A 17,645-nucleotide genomic window follows, 5' to 3' on the forward strand; every position below is an offset into this window, starting at 1 on the left:
TTGTACTTGTAAAGTTGTATCAATTTTGTGTTTCAAACAATAGTGATCACAGTGATGTTGGGCACAATAGCTCGTTTATTAAGCCCATTTTTTTTCTGATGCACGTTTTAGTTTTTATCAACCACTAGTAAGACAGATCCATAATTCTTATGTTAATGGGGTTTGTTGCTTTTGCAAGTTATGACACATCAGTAACATACTCTGAAAATAAAAAATCGTCTGCATTTTTCAGTGTTAAATGTACAAGCAGAGTTTTCTAGATGCGTAGTTCAAAAAGGTCATTTTTAAAGTAAAGCTGCATAAAAGAAAGTTGCCACTGTAATGCAAAGTAGCAGTTCCCTTTTTCGTCACAAGTACTGGGTTAGCTGACCTGAGTGAGAAGCCCATTCTCCAGCTAACATACATTAATTTCTCACTTCATGCCTACCAACTATGATTCTCCATAGGAAAAGAAAATTAGTTAAGTGTAGCCTAATCACTAGAGTATTTTTATCAATTTAAAATAGAGACTGGAAATTTAATACGTCTTTATCTCTCTTAGACTATGTAACAGTTTGCAGGGTGCTGTGATACATGTATTATTTCTGGTCTGCATGTTACTTTAAACACTGAGTTTACATATGTTACAATGTAATGAATCTGTAGTGATGCAGCATGCTATACTGACAAAGGTACCATATACTGTCAGGCAATAGAAAAGCAGCTGAAGATCTGTGGCTACAAGAGCAATATGGATGTCCTAGCACTGTACCTGGCTAGACAGTAAGTAAAATATTTCTTGTTTTGACTTTTACTAAAAGTAGAGCACGCAGTAAATGGTAACCTTTCATTGTGCTTTCTGTATCAGAACCTTTCTGAACATCATTTATATGTGAAATACCAGTAAATCATATTCTTACATGTTCCATACATGTAGTGAGTGAAGAAATGGTGAAGGTGTGCTGACACACACAGCAGCACTGTGCTCACAGCCAGCAGCCTCATCCCCAGATACACAATCTGTCTCCAGCATCCCAGAGTTGCTTGAGGGTCTATGAGTTCACAGAGTTGTACATGAATTTCTGCCATGGGGAGCAGAGGAGTGAGACTTGATGGGCTGATCTCTGCCTGTTCTAACAGGCTCCTAAGGCTGGGTGGAAGGAGTATCAAGAAGGCAAATGAAAGAACATGGGACCTGCCCAGTTTAAGTACTGCCAAATATCTGACCTCCCCGAAGAAATGTGTTACTGCAATAGCAAAACTCAGTCGTACCACCTTGAAAATTACCTGCATCTGTATTGCTGAGAACGGAAGGGAGGGCAGGGCAACGCTAAGTGAACACAAGCACAAGAACACTTATTTTGGGCAGGCAGTACTGATGAGAGAGCTGATCTCCTCTGAGAGCTTTATGAAACAGCTTGAGATGTAGGGCAGATGAGGAGAAGAAGACGTGCTAAGTGAAGGAAGGCAAAGCTTTCATGAACCTGTGGGTGATCTAGGTTGATAGAGGTGTATGTTGTAGCATGAACATGCTGAGAGGCTGCCATAGAGGGATGGATACATGACAGGACATACTTCAAAGTTTTGGGGAAGCATGCTTTGAATTTCTGGCCAGGGCACAATTCCAAGTGTTGCATACCTGTCTGCAGCCTCACAACTGCATCCACTGCTCACATGGCTGATAGCATATAGAAAAGCTATTGTAGTTTAATAATTCAGGGAGAAGGTTTTCAAGGTCTCTTGGTCCACTGAGTTTAAAAACAAAACAAAACAAAAAAGTGTTACAGGATTAAGGGATTTCAGTGTTGTCCAGTCTGTTTTTAGTGGAAAGCATATGGTCTTTAAAATCTAAATGTCCTCACTAATATGGTTAAATTCCTTATAACATCTCCTGATTTATACTGAGAGAGTACTTGATGCTTTGTGAGGTAAACCATATAGTTACTGTCAAATTTTTTGAAATGTGCATTTTAGAAAGAAGAAAAAAGGTAAAATTTAAGGGAGAAGTTTAAATAATGAGAAAATTACAAGGTGCATATATATACATACTTTCTAAACAATAGAATTATTATACCACACATGTAAAGAATTAAGACAGTATATACAGTCCTAATAGGCATATTTTCTGTGTTTAAATGCTTAAATGTGTGCCTTCACTGGCTTTCAAGTATTTTTTTGGTATAGAATGAAAAGAAATGTTCACATGGCAGATACAGTAGTGATCTGTCTTCCCATGAAACCATTTTGATAAGGATGATGCAAGATGGATTCTTTCATGATTGGATAAAAGTGAACTCCTTTTATTCTGTATCAATTTATATACACTTGAACCCCACCCAGCCTCAGGATCAGATCGTGCCTCCTTTACTGTTGGTTTGACATATTTTTCTGCTAGCTGAAATAAGAAAACGGAAAAAAAAAATTAAAGTCAATCAAATAAGAGGGAATGAGTTTATATTTTTAAATCACTACTATTAAAGGGATATGAAACAGTATTTTGGACACTGAAAGCTGTCATCCCAGGAAAACTGATTAACTTAGCGGTAGGTTAAAAAGGAGTGCTACAGGCCAAAAAGGAACAGTTTATGAAAGACATACAAAGCCTGGAAGGCATCTAGAAAAGGACAGGCTCTTTTAAAATATTAGAGGAATTAAGCTTTACGTGGGCAAATTAAATGCCTTAATATGAAAAAAAAAAAAAAAAAAAAAACAAAAAAACCAAAAAAACCACAAAAAACCAAAAACCCCAAAACAAAACAAAAAAAAACAACCAACAAAAACCTAACACCAAACCAACAAAACAAACTAAAACCAAAAAACTAACAGATTGAGGCTTGGAGATAGTCAAGATGAGGCTGTTACTAGACAGGCAATAAAGCCAATTAAATGTAAAGCTGTAATTAAATGTAAAGAATGGCAGTGACCAAGAATATAAAAATTTTTGGCTTTGCTACCTGAAATGTAGTTCAGGGATGCACAGGAGAATTAGACAGGAGCTCTGTAGGAGCTCTTTATCAACAGCCATCTGGCCTTCCCTACTGCTTACAGTAATGTCTTTTTCTATTACTTGTGACAGTAGACACATTGAGTATGCGTTTGCAGGGTTGGTTTTTATGGCTTATCTGAGGAAGCCAAATAAACAGTTTAAAGTAACAACACGAGAGGATAATCTGATTTTCAGTAATACAAGGGACTAAAAGTACAGCACCTCCACTTTGTAGAGTTTGCTCTTGACAGACTTTTCTTTTGCAAAATCAAGATGAGGAAAGGCATCCACCCTCCCTTTGTCTGTACCTGGAGGGTGTGTTTTGAAAAAAAAAAAAAAAACCGAGAAATAAAAAGACAACATGGAAAGACCAGACTTCACAGTTGGGAAACAAACATGCCTTTAGCCTGATGCTGTGAGGTTAATTTTTATCAGTCTTGTTACTTTCTGAAACACTGGCCTTCATCTTGCAACACATTAAAATCCACAAGGGAATTTTTATTGCGGCAATTAAAAATTATTTGGTAAAAGTAATCTATAATTTTTCTAGTGGAAATTAAGAACATTTATTTATAGCAACGAAAATAAAGAAGAGCAATTATTTAAAATCACTTGGCAGCTCACTAATAATTTCTGATCGGTAGGTATTTTGTACTTATAGTACACTATAACTCAAAGTGGGAGATACACAATTAAACATAAAACCATACTAGCACATGGAGGGTCATTTCAGCCTCAGTGGATGTACTAAGTTTCTATGAGAATAGGACAAGAATGGAAAAGAGGCAAAATATTTCATAATATACACTAATACAAAAAAATAATAAAAAGTGCACATTGAAGTGCTTGATCTCTGTCTTCTGTTGGCTTCTCTGGCACTGTGGCTGGACATTCCCCGCTGCACCTTCAAAGCAGTTTTCCTTTTAGCTTCATGTCCCCAGGGTGCCAAACTTTGCCTCCTGTGTTCTGAGCAGGATTTCTACAAACTGCAAAGTGCATGTAACTCAGACTCATAACTCATGCTGTTATGGAAAAGCAATTAATGTATCACTTATTTTGTTCCTGTTTCTTTACCACCTGCTGCCCTGTTATGCTTGCAGGTGTGCAGAGTGCTTACACTGTCTCTGCCATCTTTTCTTTGTGTCTTTCTCTGTTATAAATTCTAAGTGTGCCTCTCTAACTCTTGTATAATGTTATTTATGGAAAATTTAAATATTTATAAAATTCCTAAGCACTATTAATGTTAAGAATTTGTTACTTTTTTTTTTTTTTTTTTTTTTTTGTACACCAGAGGACTAAGAAATATCCCAAGTCTATCACAGTTTCGCAGATTAAGGTATTTGTGGATTAATGACAATAAGGTAATAAGATAGTCCTTTAAAGAGCAGAACAATGCATCTATACTCCCTGATTATTATTTTGAGCGTTTTTTTCCAACATAAAATATTATATAATTGTCAAACTAATAAATTATTTTTAATTTCCAAGCTAATTTAACTGCTGAATGTAACAGATTGGAAGAAAACTTATTTTTTTCCCAGAGCATAAGTTAATATATTTTCCTTCAGATTCACATCAGATTTGTAAATTTTGTGTATTTAAGAAGCTGAGGTTTTGTGCTAATTCCTGAGTTCCCAGTGTAGCTAGAGGGGGCAGTTCTTGGTACAGACTGAGAGGTGATGAGGCTGAAGGAGAGGAGTGGATTGCAGGAAATGCATGGCTCTTCTTCTATATTCTTGCAGACATGCATAGTTTCTTTCCTGGCAGGCTGGTGGTCGAGGTGAGGCTCCTTTTTGATGTCATGCACCCAAGAGTGACATAAAACTCTGTGAAATTAGCTTCTCCCTGTGCACAGGAAGCAGCACTGCAGTTCTAGGGATGATGGGGTATGAATATTTTACTCTACAGTAATTTACATGACTTCCACAGTGAGCCCAATTCTTAAATCTCCAGAATTGCTTGCTCAGATAAGTAAGTAAATCTGTGAGCGGCAGAAAAAATAAATTTACATTCCATGTCACTTCAGAGCGCATGTATATCTGCTGCCCCAGGCTAGTATCAGTTATATGGCATCTTATGTCCAATTCTTCAAAAGATCTCTACTTTACTAACTATTTTTGAAAAAAACTCCAACCTGTATAGATATATTAAAATGTTGAACTAAAATAACAGGTATAATAAGACTTTTCCTTGTATAGCTAAAGGATATTAAAGGGAAAGAAGAAAAGGCCTAATGACTAAGCAGAACTGATCTTGCTGATCAAAAAAGATAAATAAATTGGAGTTTTGCACAACTCTCACTTTCCTATGTGAGCAGTAAAAAAGAACATTTTTTTGTTTTTCTGTATAACTTGTGTGGAATAGTCACTCAGTGGCTTTTCAAAGGAAAAGTCTCACTTAAATGCCTCAATAGGAGGAGCATATTTTTCTGGACTCAATAATTTTTTCAGGAAAAAAGCAACCTTTGTATGGTTCTGAAAACAAGATTTGCCAAAAATAGGGAAAACCACTGTACAAGGGAGTGGAAAAACTTCTGTCTTCTGCTCTTCCTTCCAGCTTTTAGATACTATTAATGCACAGAACAAAACACATTTATTTTGGAGTCAGTGGCAAAATTCAAGGACTGAAAGAATTCCTTTCCTAACAAATTACTTTCCATCACAGAATTAAAGAGTCAAGAATAAAATTCTGTTTGCTTTTCTTGTATTTAAACTGTAGGATAAAATCTTCAGCACCATTAGTACTCCCAGTTGGCAGTGATTATAAAGGTCAGCTTGCTATCCCACTGCAGATGCTTTACCTTGCACTGGAGTCAAAAGTGTGTTGGTACTGAGCTTCTCCAAATAAGGAGGTGTAATTCCATAGGGACTGAAGATAACTCTTTATTGAGAATACTCATAAACATACTGATTTTTTTATCTGTAACTCTAATTGATTGTGTAAATACTATTAGGTGGCATTTCTGGTAAATTAGAACAAATTTTTGCCCTTTGAACCTGCTGGTGAAAATATAATTTAAAAACAAGATGCCAGGTTTATTCCAATCATATATTTCAGAAATATTCTTAAATCACCATAGAATTACTATGCTCTACAAAGATCTTCTGGCAATAAAAATGATTTCAAATATAAATAGAAGGAAGAGAAAATGTGGATATCAGTCATTCGAGGAAATCTGTTTCCAAATACAAATGTTAAATCTGTAATTCAAAAAATTAGTTAAGGCTTGTACTTAGTACTTAGTACTAAGTACTAAGTACTGCTTGTATTTGATTTATAATTAGTATTTCTAATGAAGGTTCAGCTGTCAAGAGTATCCTTAAACCTCCTTAAGAATCTTAAACAGAAATATGAGAAACTACCTGTGGTTAAACAGTTTTCAAGGGGCCACCTTTATAATTCCCCAGCACTACATTCAGAGTGATGTATAACAATTTGCCTAACTCTAATTTCAGATCCAAGATTTAACCTTCTTGATCAAAAACTATTCCTTGACTGAACTCTATCTCAACAATAATGAGCTGACAGATATATCAGGTACCAATCTTCCCATTTTAAGTTGTTGAGCAGAGGCCTATACTTTCTTTTTTCTGTATTGGCATTCAAATTTATGAAACTGGATGACAGCAAGTAACTTACTGGTTGAAAGCTCCTATGTCTGCGTAATTAATACATGTTAACTATTAGATATTTAATTTTTCCAGCATACTTGAGTGGCAATAAGGTGATGTGTTTATTCTGGTCTAAGGGATGAAATGTCATTCACATTCTGTCAGGCAATTTTGAAATATTTTTTGATCTTACATGACCATATTTAATATTGAGAATTTATAACCAGAAGTATTTTGCAAAGTTAGTGCCAAACTTGGTTTATTTTAAAAAGGCATCTGTCTTATACTTCTATTTTAGTTTTGCTTGCATTTGTAGATGAAAATAGCTTTATCAGACTTGTAAGTTTGTGAATGAGCAGGCCAAAGCTGAAAATCAGATAGACGTGTTTAAAGGATGTGACTAAAAAGGTGAAAAGGATATTGAAATATCTTTAATTTATAGTTTTAATTAACATCTCAGGCAATGTGTTACCAAACCATAGGCAAAGATAGATAACTAAAATACCAAAATCAGTGTACAGCATAACAAAATAATGTTCTAATAAAGGCAGCTATGGTTAGAATGATTAATTATATTTCATTTTATTTCAGGTGCTCTGAAACACTTATGTTCATTACAGACTCTTTTTCTTCACAACAACGAGCTAAAAAAACTTGACAAAACAGTGAAGGAATTGAAAGGAATGATAAGCTTGAAGACTCTAAGTAATACCTTGTTTTTATTTGGCAGAACAGCAAGTAGTAACTTTTTAGTTTCTTATCAGGATGTTTCTTGTCTATTTCTGCATCATTTGCCAATAAGTTTTGAAGCTAATTAGCAATTTCAGCCAAATTTGCCAGAAGAAAGAGATCTGTAAGACATGAAAATTCCACAAAGAGTACTTCAACTGAGGAAAAGCTGAGTTGAGGAGTTAACCTTCTGGCTGCTGCCTGCCAGTAGCTTGGCTGAATAGCTTGGAGGGTGTCTAAGCAGTTTACTGCTGCCCCTTTGTAATGGAACACAGGAGTATGGTGAGATTATCACAGAGGTGAAAGGAGTTGAAAAATGGGTGCTGTTGCTGTGGAGATTGTGAGTGATAGGTTATAGAACGCAAATTCCTGCCTCAATAATTCTTGCTTGTAGAGCTTCCTTTCTGCATCTTTTTGGCAGACTGTGGATTTCTAGAGTCTAAGAATAAATGTACTTCACGTATTATTCATAACAATGTCTGTTAAGGAGCATACTTTCTGATACACTGGCTGAAAATGAAAACAGCACCATCTCTGAAATTTCAAATGAAGTTATACAGGACAGTGTTGGCACCACTAAGTTACAATGTAAGAATTAGCCTCCAGGGAAGGTAGAATAATATGGTATTTAACATATTGGAAGTGAAAATATAAGTCTTTTTTCCATGATTCCTAAAGGAATGCCAAGATAGGTCATGCCAAATGCTTCATATTTGAGTAAGACAGTAAACAAGTTTTGTGCCTTGGTGACATGGTTAAGGTGGTGAATGTCAGAATGTCACCAGGCCCTAACACCTCCTTAAGCATTCAGAAAACTGAATATGTGATAGTGGGAAAGGAAAATAGGAATGAAAAAATAAACTTTTCATTGAACTTGACCCTGGACCAAAACTAAGAAAAACAAATCAAGTGTTTAGGAAGACAACATGCCAGCCAAACTATTGAAATTCTTTTCATTATATGCAAGATAGAAAAAATAGTCCATTTAAGAATGCAGTTGTTTGAAGTGATTAGGCGGTGTCTGGAGAGACATCCTATGTATGAATGGTGCAGTCACTTGAATTTAATGTTAGCTCTACAAATTAATAAGGAGCTACAACAAGCACAGGAAGTTTGTTGTACTTGTCGCAATCATCTGTGGGAAATACATAGCAGATAGTTAAAGTTAAAGCTGCTGAGTTATTACAAATGGCAGTTACAAAGGCCACAGTGAAAATTGAATGCAAATTGGACTGGCTAGCACCATAGAAAAGGAAGTGTTTGAAAGAACAATCAGACAATATATATAATATACTGATCTACCCTAATTAAAAAAAAAAATTGTTTTTAAGTTCAAAGATTTGTACAAGAGTAAACAGTAATCAGTGGAAGAAACTGATTAACAACCTTATTAACCATAGGTTATTAACAACCTTAATAACCATAACTTCAAAGTTATTCCTTCTTGACCTTTGCAGTCATGAAAAAAATTGTCAATGTGTTTGCTTCAAGGGGATTTCATAATAATGAATTCTCGAATTAACAGATCTCTATTGGTTTAATAAAATGCCCTGTCATATTTGAAATAAATTAAATCAGTAAATGAACAAAATAAATTTTAAAAGTAATATCCTATATATCATATTACTATGTAATTTATCTACCTTCTTTCAATATTAATAAATATTAAATAGGTGCAGAATTTGCATCATGTAGCTTTGAAAATGGCTGTGCCCATAACTCACTTTTATAAAACAAGACCAGTGAGACTTCTCACTGTTATGAGGTAGATCTTTCTTATTGCCAATCTGATTTAAAAACAACAACAACAACAACAACAAACAAAAAAACAAACAAACCTTGCTAGCCTTCAATAGAGCTCCTGGATGCTTAACAGCATTTTATTATTCTGTAGCTCTTGGGGACAATAGAACTATTAAAACACACTATTATTGTTTGCTTCAGGAGTAGCATTCAGCTGCCAAAATGTTGCATTTCTCTTCCTGAAGGCTCTCTCATGATTTTAGCCACTGCCCTGCACTGGATGTGTAGCACAACAACCATCCTTCATCAGGTGTCTTGAGAAGACACTCAGCTTGAAAAGATTTACTGCACATGCTGCTTACAACTGGAGCCTTTTGGGAGATTCTGAGTGTTTCTTTATGGGCTCACCTTGTGCTCACATCTCCCTTTTGGAATCCAAGATTTTTGTTGTGGACTCTGTAAATTGCCTCAACTGATTTATTGTCCGCAGCTGATAACATCCTGCTGCTCGACCTCAGAAAACTCTCTTGTTCACCATGTTTCTGCCCCATGTGGCAGAGGCACACTGTTTTGCTACACTCCAAATAGAAAAAACAGACAAAACTGTGGAGGAAGAAAGCATTATCCTAATTTGTAGAACTAAAATTACATGACCTTGACAAGAAAGTAGATAGCTCAGCGAGGAATTGATCCCAGATGTTCTGTAAAACAAAACCATCTTGATCTGTACAACAGTTGAATTTATTGTAAAAATGAGTAGTAGAAAAATGCACATTCTCTAAAACAAACCTACAAATCAGTGTTGTTGAGCAGGGATGTAGTCCAAGGAGCATCCACATTCACAAGTGTTTAACATCCCATGCATTACAGGGATTTTTTTTTTTTTTTTTTTTACTCTGTGCAGGAACTCAGACTGGGCAGGATTTGCTTTGTTGGTGGAACTTGGGGTGGTAATTAACTAGGTGGTTTTTGATAGATATTACTCTTAATTTTTGGTAATTTTTTATTCAATGCTTTTAAAGTGGTTTTTGACACTTTATTGTATTTTTTCACTTTCCCAGCAGCTAGTGCATGGTAGGGGATGTGGTATACTTATTTAATGCTATGTTTTTTAGCTCAGGCATTGATAAGGCCATTTTTGAAATGAGTTTTGTTGTTTGAATCAATCCTCTCAGGGGTATTATGTTTTTACAGGACTTGCTTTTTAAGGCTTAGGATGGTGTTCTGAGCAGAAGTGTGAGGCACAGGATAGGTTTCCAGCCACCCTGTGGCTGGAATTTCCAAGATTTGTGCCTTGGAAAAATCTCTCTTGAATATTTATTCTATTCCACTGCCAAACATACCTGTTTTTCGAGATCTTTTTGAAACATTTTTTTCTTTGGAGTGCTATACTATATTTTCTTGACTCAAGAACAGACTTATCAGATACATACATAATAGTCTTTCTGATTAACACTTTCTAGGGAAAAAAAAAAAATCGTTCACTTAAAATAGAACTTTCTTTTGCTGCCACCTTGTGGTGTTTTACTAATTTTAAATAGAGCGATTTTTAAAATATTGTTAAAGAATTAAAATTTAAAATTCTCCCCTGAACACATAAACAGGTGTAGGAGAGGACAACTTCTCATTCCAGTCTTGTTGCATCTTCAAAATACCGGCTAAACCCCATTAAGCACTGACCCCTCTCAGCAGTCATTTGTCCTGAGGAACATGAAATTGCATCTTGTAGTTTACAAATCTGTGTGAAGTATTTTCAGACTTTTTTCTTCTACTATCTCTTACTTGCTTCTGTAATACCATCTTCCTCTCCCTCACTGCTAAAATGACATAATTTTTCTACCCTAGAGCAAGTATTAGCCACAGCCTCTCCTCAGAAAAACAGATGACTGCAGCCAGTAGCAGTAGTTGTAAAAATTATTAAGTTTTTTTTTTTTCTGCTGTGGTCTCAAAGTGACAGCCTCCTGATTATTTTTTCCGTGTTGGAAGAACAGCATCTCTATAAGGAGATAAAAAGTATTATGTTTTTTATTTAGAAAAGAGGCCCACTCCACAACACTTGTTTATTAGCTCACCTGTGAATGAGCCAGTTTCTATTTCAGTATGCCTCAGATATCACTGTCACTAAACCAACTGATCTGGCATATAAGCTAGGCTAATGTTCCACACCCGGCAAAGCAGAAGCACAGGGTTGTTACCTGTGTTGCAAAGGTTTGGTTATACAGGTAATGTAAAGCTGAACATAAGAATTTTAGCCAAGTTTTGGTATCTCCAATCTCAAAGAAAGCAACAGGGACCCAAGTTCTCAGGAATTTAGGCCCTCTGAAACTATTTTCTCTTACATTTCTTGATTTTTTCAAACCTATCATCTGTCAAAATATCAGAAGGCTGTGTATTTGCATTTTATATTGCATCTGTGGGATACAACCTTTTATCAGCTCTGATAAAGTCTTAGGTGTCCTAAAACTCATCTGATATTAAAAATTCCATCCTCCTACAAAATATGTGTCTTACATTTAAGCTGTCACACCTAAAGGACCATTGCTGTTTAAAATAGGCATTACCTAACAATATGCAAGAAAATCAAAGGTGAACACTTCAGTGTGTTGTTTTTTTTTTCCCCCTGTGGAACTTAAAAAATAGAAAAAAACTTTAAAGGTTTGGAGTGCATGATGACACTTTTACTCAGTTCTTGCCTATGATATTTTGCATACTCTCCAGTAAGTCAGTTCCTGCAGTCCATGTTTAGATGAGTAATTTCACATGTGTAGAGACTGCTTTGTTTACCCATCCTAAGAACAATTTGAACTTGATATTTTGTACAAAATCTTTCCCTCCTAGTGACCTTTAATTTGCCTGGCCTTGCAAAGTTGTTGTTTTGCTGGGTTTGGTTTTATGTGACTGTTTTATGTGACTGTTTATTTTCTGTTTATGTTTTGCAGACCTATTCCAAAACCCTCTGGCATATGATCCAGACTACCGGCTTTATGTGATATACTTCCTTCCTTCCGTTCAGCTCCTTGACAGGAAGTGTAAGGATTGCTTTGCTCTCTCACAAAGCACTGACAGTTGCTTTTCATTCTAACCAGTTTGGAAAAATAGGTGAAAATATCCTCTCTGTCCTTTTACATGCATTTGTTGATAGAGAAAGAGAACTAATGAACAAGATACCTGATTTTTGTAAGCTTTATCAAGCAAAAAGAGTTTGCGTGGCATAAACACTTTGTCAAATGTTTTTGGTTTCTTTTTCTTTTTAAATTGTGTTGGCTTTTCTTGTATCTTGGTCTGTTTGGGTAAATATAAAAGCTTGTGCTTAGAAACATGTGCCTACCTCTGTGCATTCAGACTGGTACATTCACATGAGTGACTGTGCTTACTTAGGTTTGGATACTATCCTGAGCTATCTGCATGTTTCTGTACAGTTTAAGTATCTATATACACATTTCTTGATAAAGTAAACACAGACCAAGCTTTCAAATATAATTAATATTCAGAAGCTATCAAGAGATCTTTCATAGCTTGTCTACTGTAAATTCTACAGGAAAAAAAATTGTCTTAAAAATAGCCAGATTTTAAATCAGTGAATCTATAAACATGCTGCAGTGTACCCAGAAAATCACCTTTGGTGATTTTTGTCTCTGTGTTTGGAGAACTGTTTGGAGAACTTGACTGACAAGACTGAAAATCAGAGCACTGAGAAAGTAGCTGATTCCTACCTCAGCTCTGTTAGAAAGTAGCAAGGAAAAGCCAGCACCTCCTTGAGAGGGGACTGAGCAAGGCAGATGCAGGACATGTGCAGGTGCTGGGAGGCTGTGCAGTCGTCCTGAAGGAAAGCTGCTGGATGGGCCCCAGCAGGTGCCAGAGCTTGATGAGGAATTGCTGTATCTGACCAGGTGCCCATTTGCTCACACAGTCATTTTGCACAGGTACCTCCACTCTCCTGAGCACTTGCTCTTGTGTTACACTTGTGCTTAACACATCTGTCAGGCTGTTATTAAACATCACTTTTTGACTGGGGAGTGATGACTGAAGCTTAATGTGCTGAAAAATGCGTGTTGTATTTACATGTCTAGAAAATTTCCTGGACTTCATCTCCTAAATGCAGTTCTACTGTAGTGAGTCCTGAATTAAGACTTGGGGCAGTAATTTTTATCAAGCTATATCCTGGACTTCCTATTTAGTGAACTATTTCTGTAAAATATTACAAAGCTTCTTCACCATCTGTCGAACATGGCCAGCATGGTCCTGGCTGTCTCCTGCACACAACACATGTGCTCATGTTTTGTTACCTTTAGACATGACTATTGCAGTTCCTTCCTAATTGGTCCCCTAGACACCATGACTCTAAAACTTGCCTGAACTGAAAATGCTTCTGCCAGTTACTTGTTCTAAAAGTTTAGCTGACTTCTGTTCCATAGCTGAAGTACTAGATTAGTATAAGGTTCATAAAACTGAAGCTAGCATCCCCAATTTGATTTAACAGCCTCAAACTATTTGTTTAAAAATAAAAGTTATTTTTCTAAAAGTGCAAAGCAGAAAAAAATTTAATTTTATTTTGATTGCAGTCCTAGGGTTTTATCTGTAATTGACCAATGGGAATTGAACTGTCCTTAAATCAGGACTTGTTTTTGCTGTTGGTAAAGACACTTCTGAATCTTTACTGACTTCTGCAGGAGATCTCATTTAAGCAGTACAAAAAGTCTTGTTTTCTAGCATCTTCATTTAAAACGTCTGATCCTACTGCACTCAGAAGAAAACACTTTGTTGTACAGGGCTTCACCCTAAAGCCTTAGAAAGTATCACTCCATGTTCCCTCTTTGAATTGCCATGAAATTGTGTAATTAACATCACTTTAAAAACTGCACAGAAAATATACGAATCACCTTTTGTATGCTGCCTTTTCAACAGATAGAAATTAACCTATTTTTTTTTCTATCCCTTTTAACAGTAGTTACACCAAGAGAAAGGGAGACAGCCCTTCATCTCTGTAACCCCAAAAGGGCTTGGGTCATGCAGTCTACAGCTTTTGGGAAGAGAGATACATCCCTGGGGACTACAGTGGGATCTGGCAGATGCACTCAACCAGCCAGAAGACTAATAATGCCCTCAGGTATTTATAACACTTGAAGGAAGGCATACATTTCTAGGTCATTTGAATTAGAAACAGTTTTTCTCATTCATCTGATAAAAATTATTTGTTTTAGTAGTAAAATATAAATGCATCAAGAGCTCAGCTGGTTTGCTTCATAAAGTAAGTAGCTGTAGCAGCAGCAGGGAACACATCCTTCTACTGAGAATATTGTGGCAGATAAATTCTAGTCACACCCTGTAGTTACAGAATTGTCTTTAAAGATAACTGAATTTTTTTTTGTCAGTATGAGTCTTGTGTTTAGTTTTACTTATATTTAAAGCATCTCAATACACTTCTGACTCTCAGTGCTCAGCATGATAGAGTTTTGATGCCCTCTAGTGCTTTTACAAGATAATCTGAAGAAATATTTTCTTCTGGTGTTCTAAATTTTACGTATATTGCCTGGTTTTGTAAGGAGATTCCTCTTTATGCTTTCCAATCTGAGAATATTTTAATGATGTCTTATAATAGCATATAAAGCAATTTTTAGAGTTCTTAAAACATTCAGCTCTGGAAGACAGCATGATCTTGGCCCAAGAAAGCAGGTGAATATCACCTGGAACCATGAGACTTGTATCACAATCCAGAACCAACTTTGAAACCCCACACAATCTTGTCAGCTTTTTTGATGTCTTAAAGATTAAAACCACCATTGTGCACAGATAACTGAAATTGTAGCATTTTAAATGGTGTAGATGGAAGTTTAGAAAGTAATCAAATACCTGCGAGTTTTTTTAAATACATGTACAACAGTAAAACTGAAAGCACTGTATTTAACAATGATTTTGAAGAGGTTGAGAAAGAGGATAGTTTAAGTATATTCAATAATTTGTTTTGCTGATGATTATCAAAGCAGCCAGACAGCTGTCTTTATCTCTACCCTGCAATCATACACATATACAGTGGCATCATTTTCTTTGAAAGAAAAAAAAGCCTGAATGTGTATGTCTATAGGAAATAAAATACAAGAAACTTAAAATTACATACACTTAAAACCCAGCAAATACTTGCTTCCATAGTAATTTAATAAAATATTATCTTAAACATTTCAAATCATGTGCTACTTTTCAATTAATTTGAACAAGAAATTTAGGATCAGGATGGCAATCAATTCTCAGCTACTTAAATTGCTGCACTGCCATTAATGTCAAAATCTGAACTTTCTGTTACAGGTTATGAATTTGGAAATAACACAAATAAGTAAGTAATGTTTTCAGTGTCTTCTTCCTTTTGCATCTCTGCAGCATTTAAGCTCTCTTCCCATGCCTAAAAATACCCTGATATCCAGTAAAATATCCAGTAAAAATGAGCTTTTTAAATAGTTTCAGGCCTTTGTATTCAATATAGCTGCATCTCTACATGAGTTTGTCTAAAATTTAGTATTGAAAGGTATTCCACATTTGGAAATGGATACATAAAAATGCCATTTATTTGTTAGATCAAACACTGATCACTAGAAAAAGCATGCTCAAAGTATTAGAGTATCAGAATAGCTGTTCTGTATTATGTCCCAGAAAATGTTCTCCTGACTAGCTGTTCCAAAATACACTCTCTGGAAAATATTATGACTTGTAGGATGAAACTCTTTTAGTGTGGATGTGATGTTATTTTTATTCTGTTCACTTTCAAAATCATGGAAATAAATGTAAAACTTTTATCTCAGTGTCTGGATTGAGACAGGAGAAAGGTTTCATTTTAATGTGATGACATTTCAGATGCAAACTTTGTAAGAGTAGATTTACAAACTTTATGTAGTCAGGCTTGGCTCTACTTTCTAGCTTTACACATGGTTTGAAAAATGCATTAAAGGAAATAATAAGAGCCTAGATATGATATCCTTTAACAGTACTCTGAGCACAGCTCTTTAAAAATCAAGTTAATTTCTGCTGAAAAATTAATTCTTACCTGCCTTCAGTGCAGTTAGCTGTCCTCATTGATAGAATGTATGTACAGCTGCCTGGAGTCTTTATGGAAATGCTGAGGCTTTGCAAGGTGCCTTTTTGTGACAAAATGCATTATACTCAGTGGGCATAGTCCTGTGGCTTATATGAGATGTGTTACTACAGGGACATCTTTAAGAAATTAGTTCCAAAAAGATAAAGTTTTAACACTGTATGTGTGTTGGAAGGTTTTTGTTCCTTGTCAGTGCTGCTTTGATGTTGTGAATCTGCAGCTTTTCTCTCCCAGACTGCAGCTGTGGCAGGAGGTCACATGAACACAAGCTCAGTCATCTGCATTCAGAGCTTGGAGAATGGGTATTTGCTGTTGGGCTAGTTAAGAGAGCCACAGTGAAATAAATGTGTTTCCATTAATGTGTACCAAATCACTTGAATCATGTCTATCAAATCAGAGCATTAAAAGTATACAATTATAACTTTTGTGGGGGAAAAATTGAAAATAAAGGAACATTTTTAAATCTACTATGAATGTTTTTTAAATAACTAATAGCATGATTTTTTCAAGTAGAATCACATGACTCTGACCTTTCCTCATTTTGTTTCTTAAATTTGGTAGAAGAAAACCTTCTGAAAATGTAAAAATTTTAAATCCTCCCTGTTAGTGCCATCATGATTGCTACTTTCACTTTCCAGAGAGTGTGTGTTGTAAATGAGTTCTGAAGTGGTTTGGAAATGTTCAGGTAATGGACTTGCTTTGCTCTTTTTGCAGAGTACCATTTGAGGACCCCGAAGATGCAGTTTTAGTACGGGCAATGACAAGATCTCTAATGGAATTTTCCTCTGTGGACTGGAACAAAGTAGCCACCTGTCAAGAAAGACGGCTCAAAGACAAAGCAGAAGAGCCCCTTGAGAAGCTGACAGTCCAGTTTAGATGAGAAAAAACCTATTCTTCTCTCTAATATTAAGTCCATAAGTAGGTTAACAGCTCAATAAAACAAGAACACATCTAATTAAATGCATCTAATTAAGTGAATTTCCAGAAAAAAAATGTTACACTTATCATATGTAGCATAGTGAGTGAAGAAATTAAGATAACAAATGATAAACAGGGGCAATGTTATAATAAAAGTTGCTTGAAATGCAATTCTTACCATAATTTTGTTATCCAAAAGTACTAAACTGCACACTAATTTTTAGAAAACTAAGTATAAATATTTTTATTTCTTACAATACACTTCCCACATATTTCTCCTTCCATTCTGTCAAGGCTTAAAGTCAACAATGCTTTCTAAACATATCAGCCCTTCTTTCAGGTTGTAGCTTGTCTTCTGAGTTCCTTCCTTCTCCCTAAAGTTAGCACAGAGCCACAAGACAGTGTGGCCAAGATCTCTAGAGCTTATCTAGTCCAACCTTTCTGTTGGAAGCAGGTTGGAGATGAGGTTGTCTGGTGGCCTGTTAGGGGGAACCAAAGATTTCCAATGAGCAAGGCACCACCATTAGGAGAATGAAAGCAGGATTGGGGCTGGGGATTTTAGCACACTTCCAGAACCCTGACCCTTCTGCCTTGAAGG

At 35.7% G+C, this 17,645-nt stretch overlaps 1 protein-coding gene across 1 annotated transcript; it reads left to right on the forward strand.

Annotated features, from left to right (window-relative positions):
• The first annotated feature begins 691 nt into the window (after positions 1 to 691).
• Positions 692 to 17,208, forward strand: LRRC72 (leucine rich repeat containing 72). The gene is made up of 8 exons (XM_066318296.1): positions 692 to 762; positions 4,257 to 4,326; positions 6,421 to 6,502; positions 7,168 to 7,281; positions 11,988 to 12,077; positions 13,994 to 14,155; positions 15,349 to 15,376; positions 16,844 to 17,208. The coding sequence occupies exons 1-8, from the start codon at positions 731 to 733 to the stop codon at positions 17,007 to 17,009; spliced, it is 744 nt and encodes a 247-aa protein (XP_066174393.1). The 5' UTR covers positions 692 to 730; the 3' UTR covers positions 17,010 to 17,208.
• The last annotated feature ends 437 nt before the right edge of the window (positions 17,209 to 17,645 follow it).

This window comes from Sylvia atricapilla, chromosome 1 (assembly GCF_009819655.1).
Source record: "Sylvia atricapilla isolate bSylAtr1 chromosome 1, bSylAtr1.pri, whole genome shotgun sequence".
In the NCBI taxonomy this organism is placed as follows: domain Eukaryota; kingdom Metazoa; phylum Chordata; class Aves; order Passeriformes; family Sylviidae; genus Sylvia; species Sylvia atricapilla.

Coding starts and splice junctions, on each gene's coding strand:
- LRRC72 (XM_066318296.1), top strand. CDS start 731: ATGGATGTCCTAGCACTGTACCTGGCTAGACA. Junction 763..4,256: donor GCACTGTACCTGGCTAGACA/GTAAGTAAAATA, acceptor TTTGTACACCAG/AGGACTAAGAAATATCCCAA. Junction 14,156..15,348: donor AAGACTAATAATGCCCTCAG/GTATTTATAACA, acceptor TTTCTGTTACAG/GTTATGAATTTGGAAATAAC.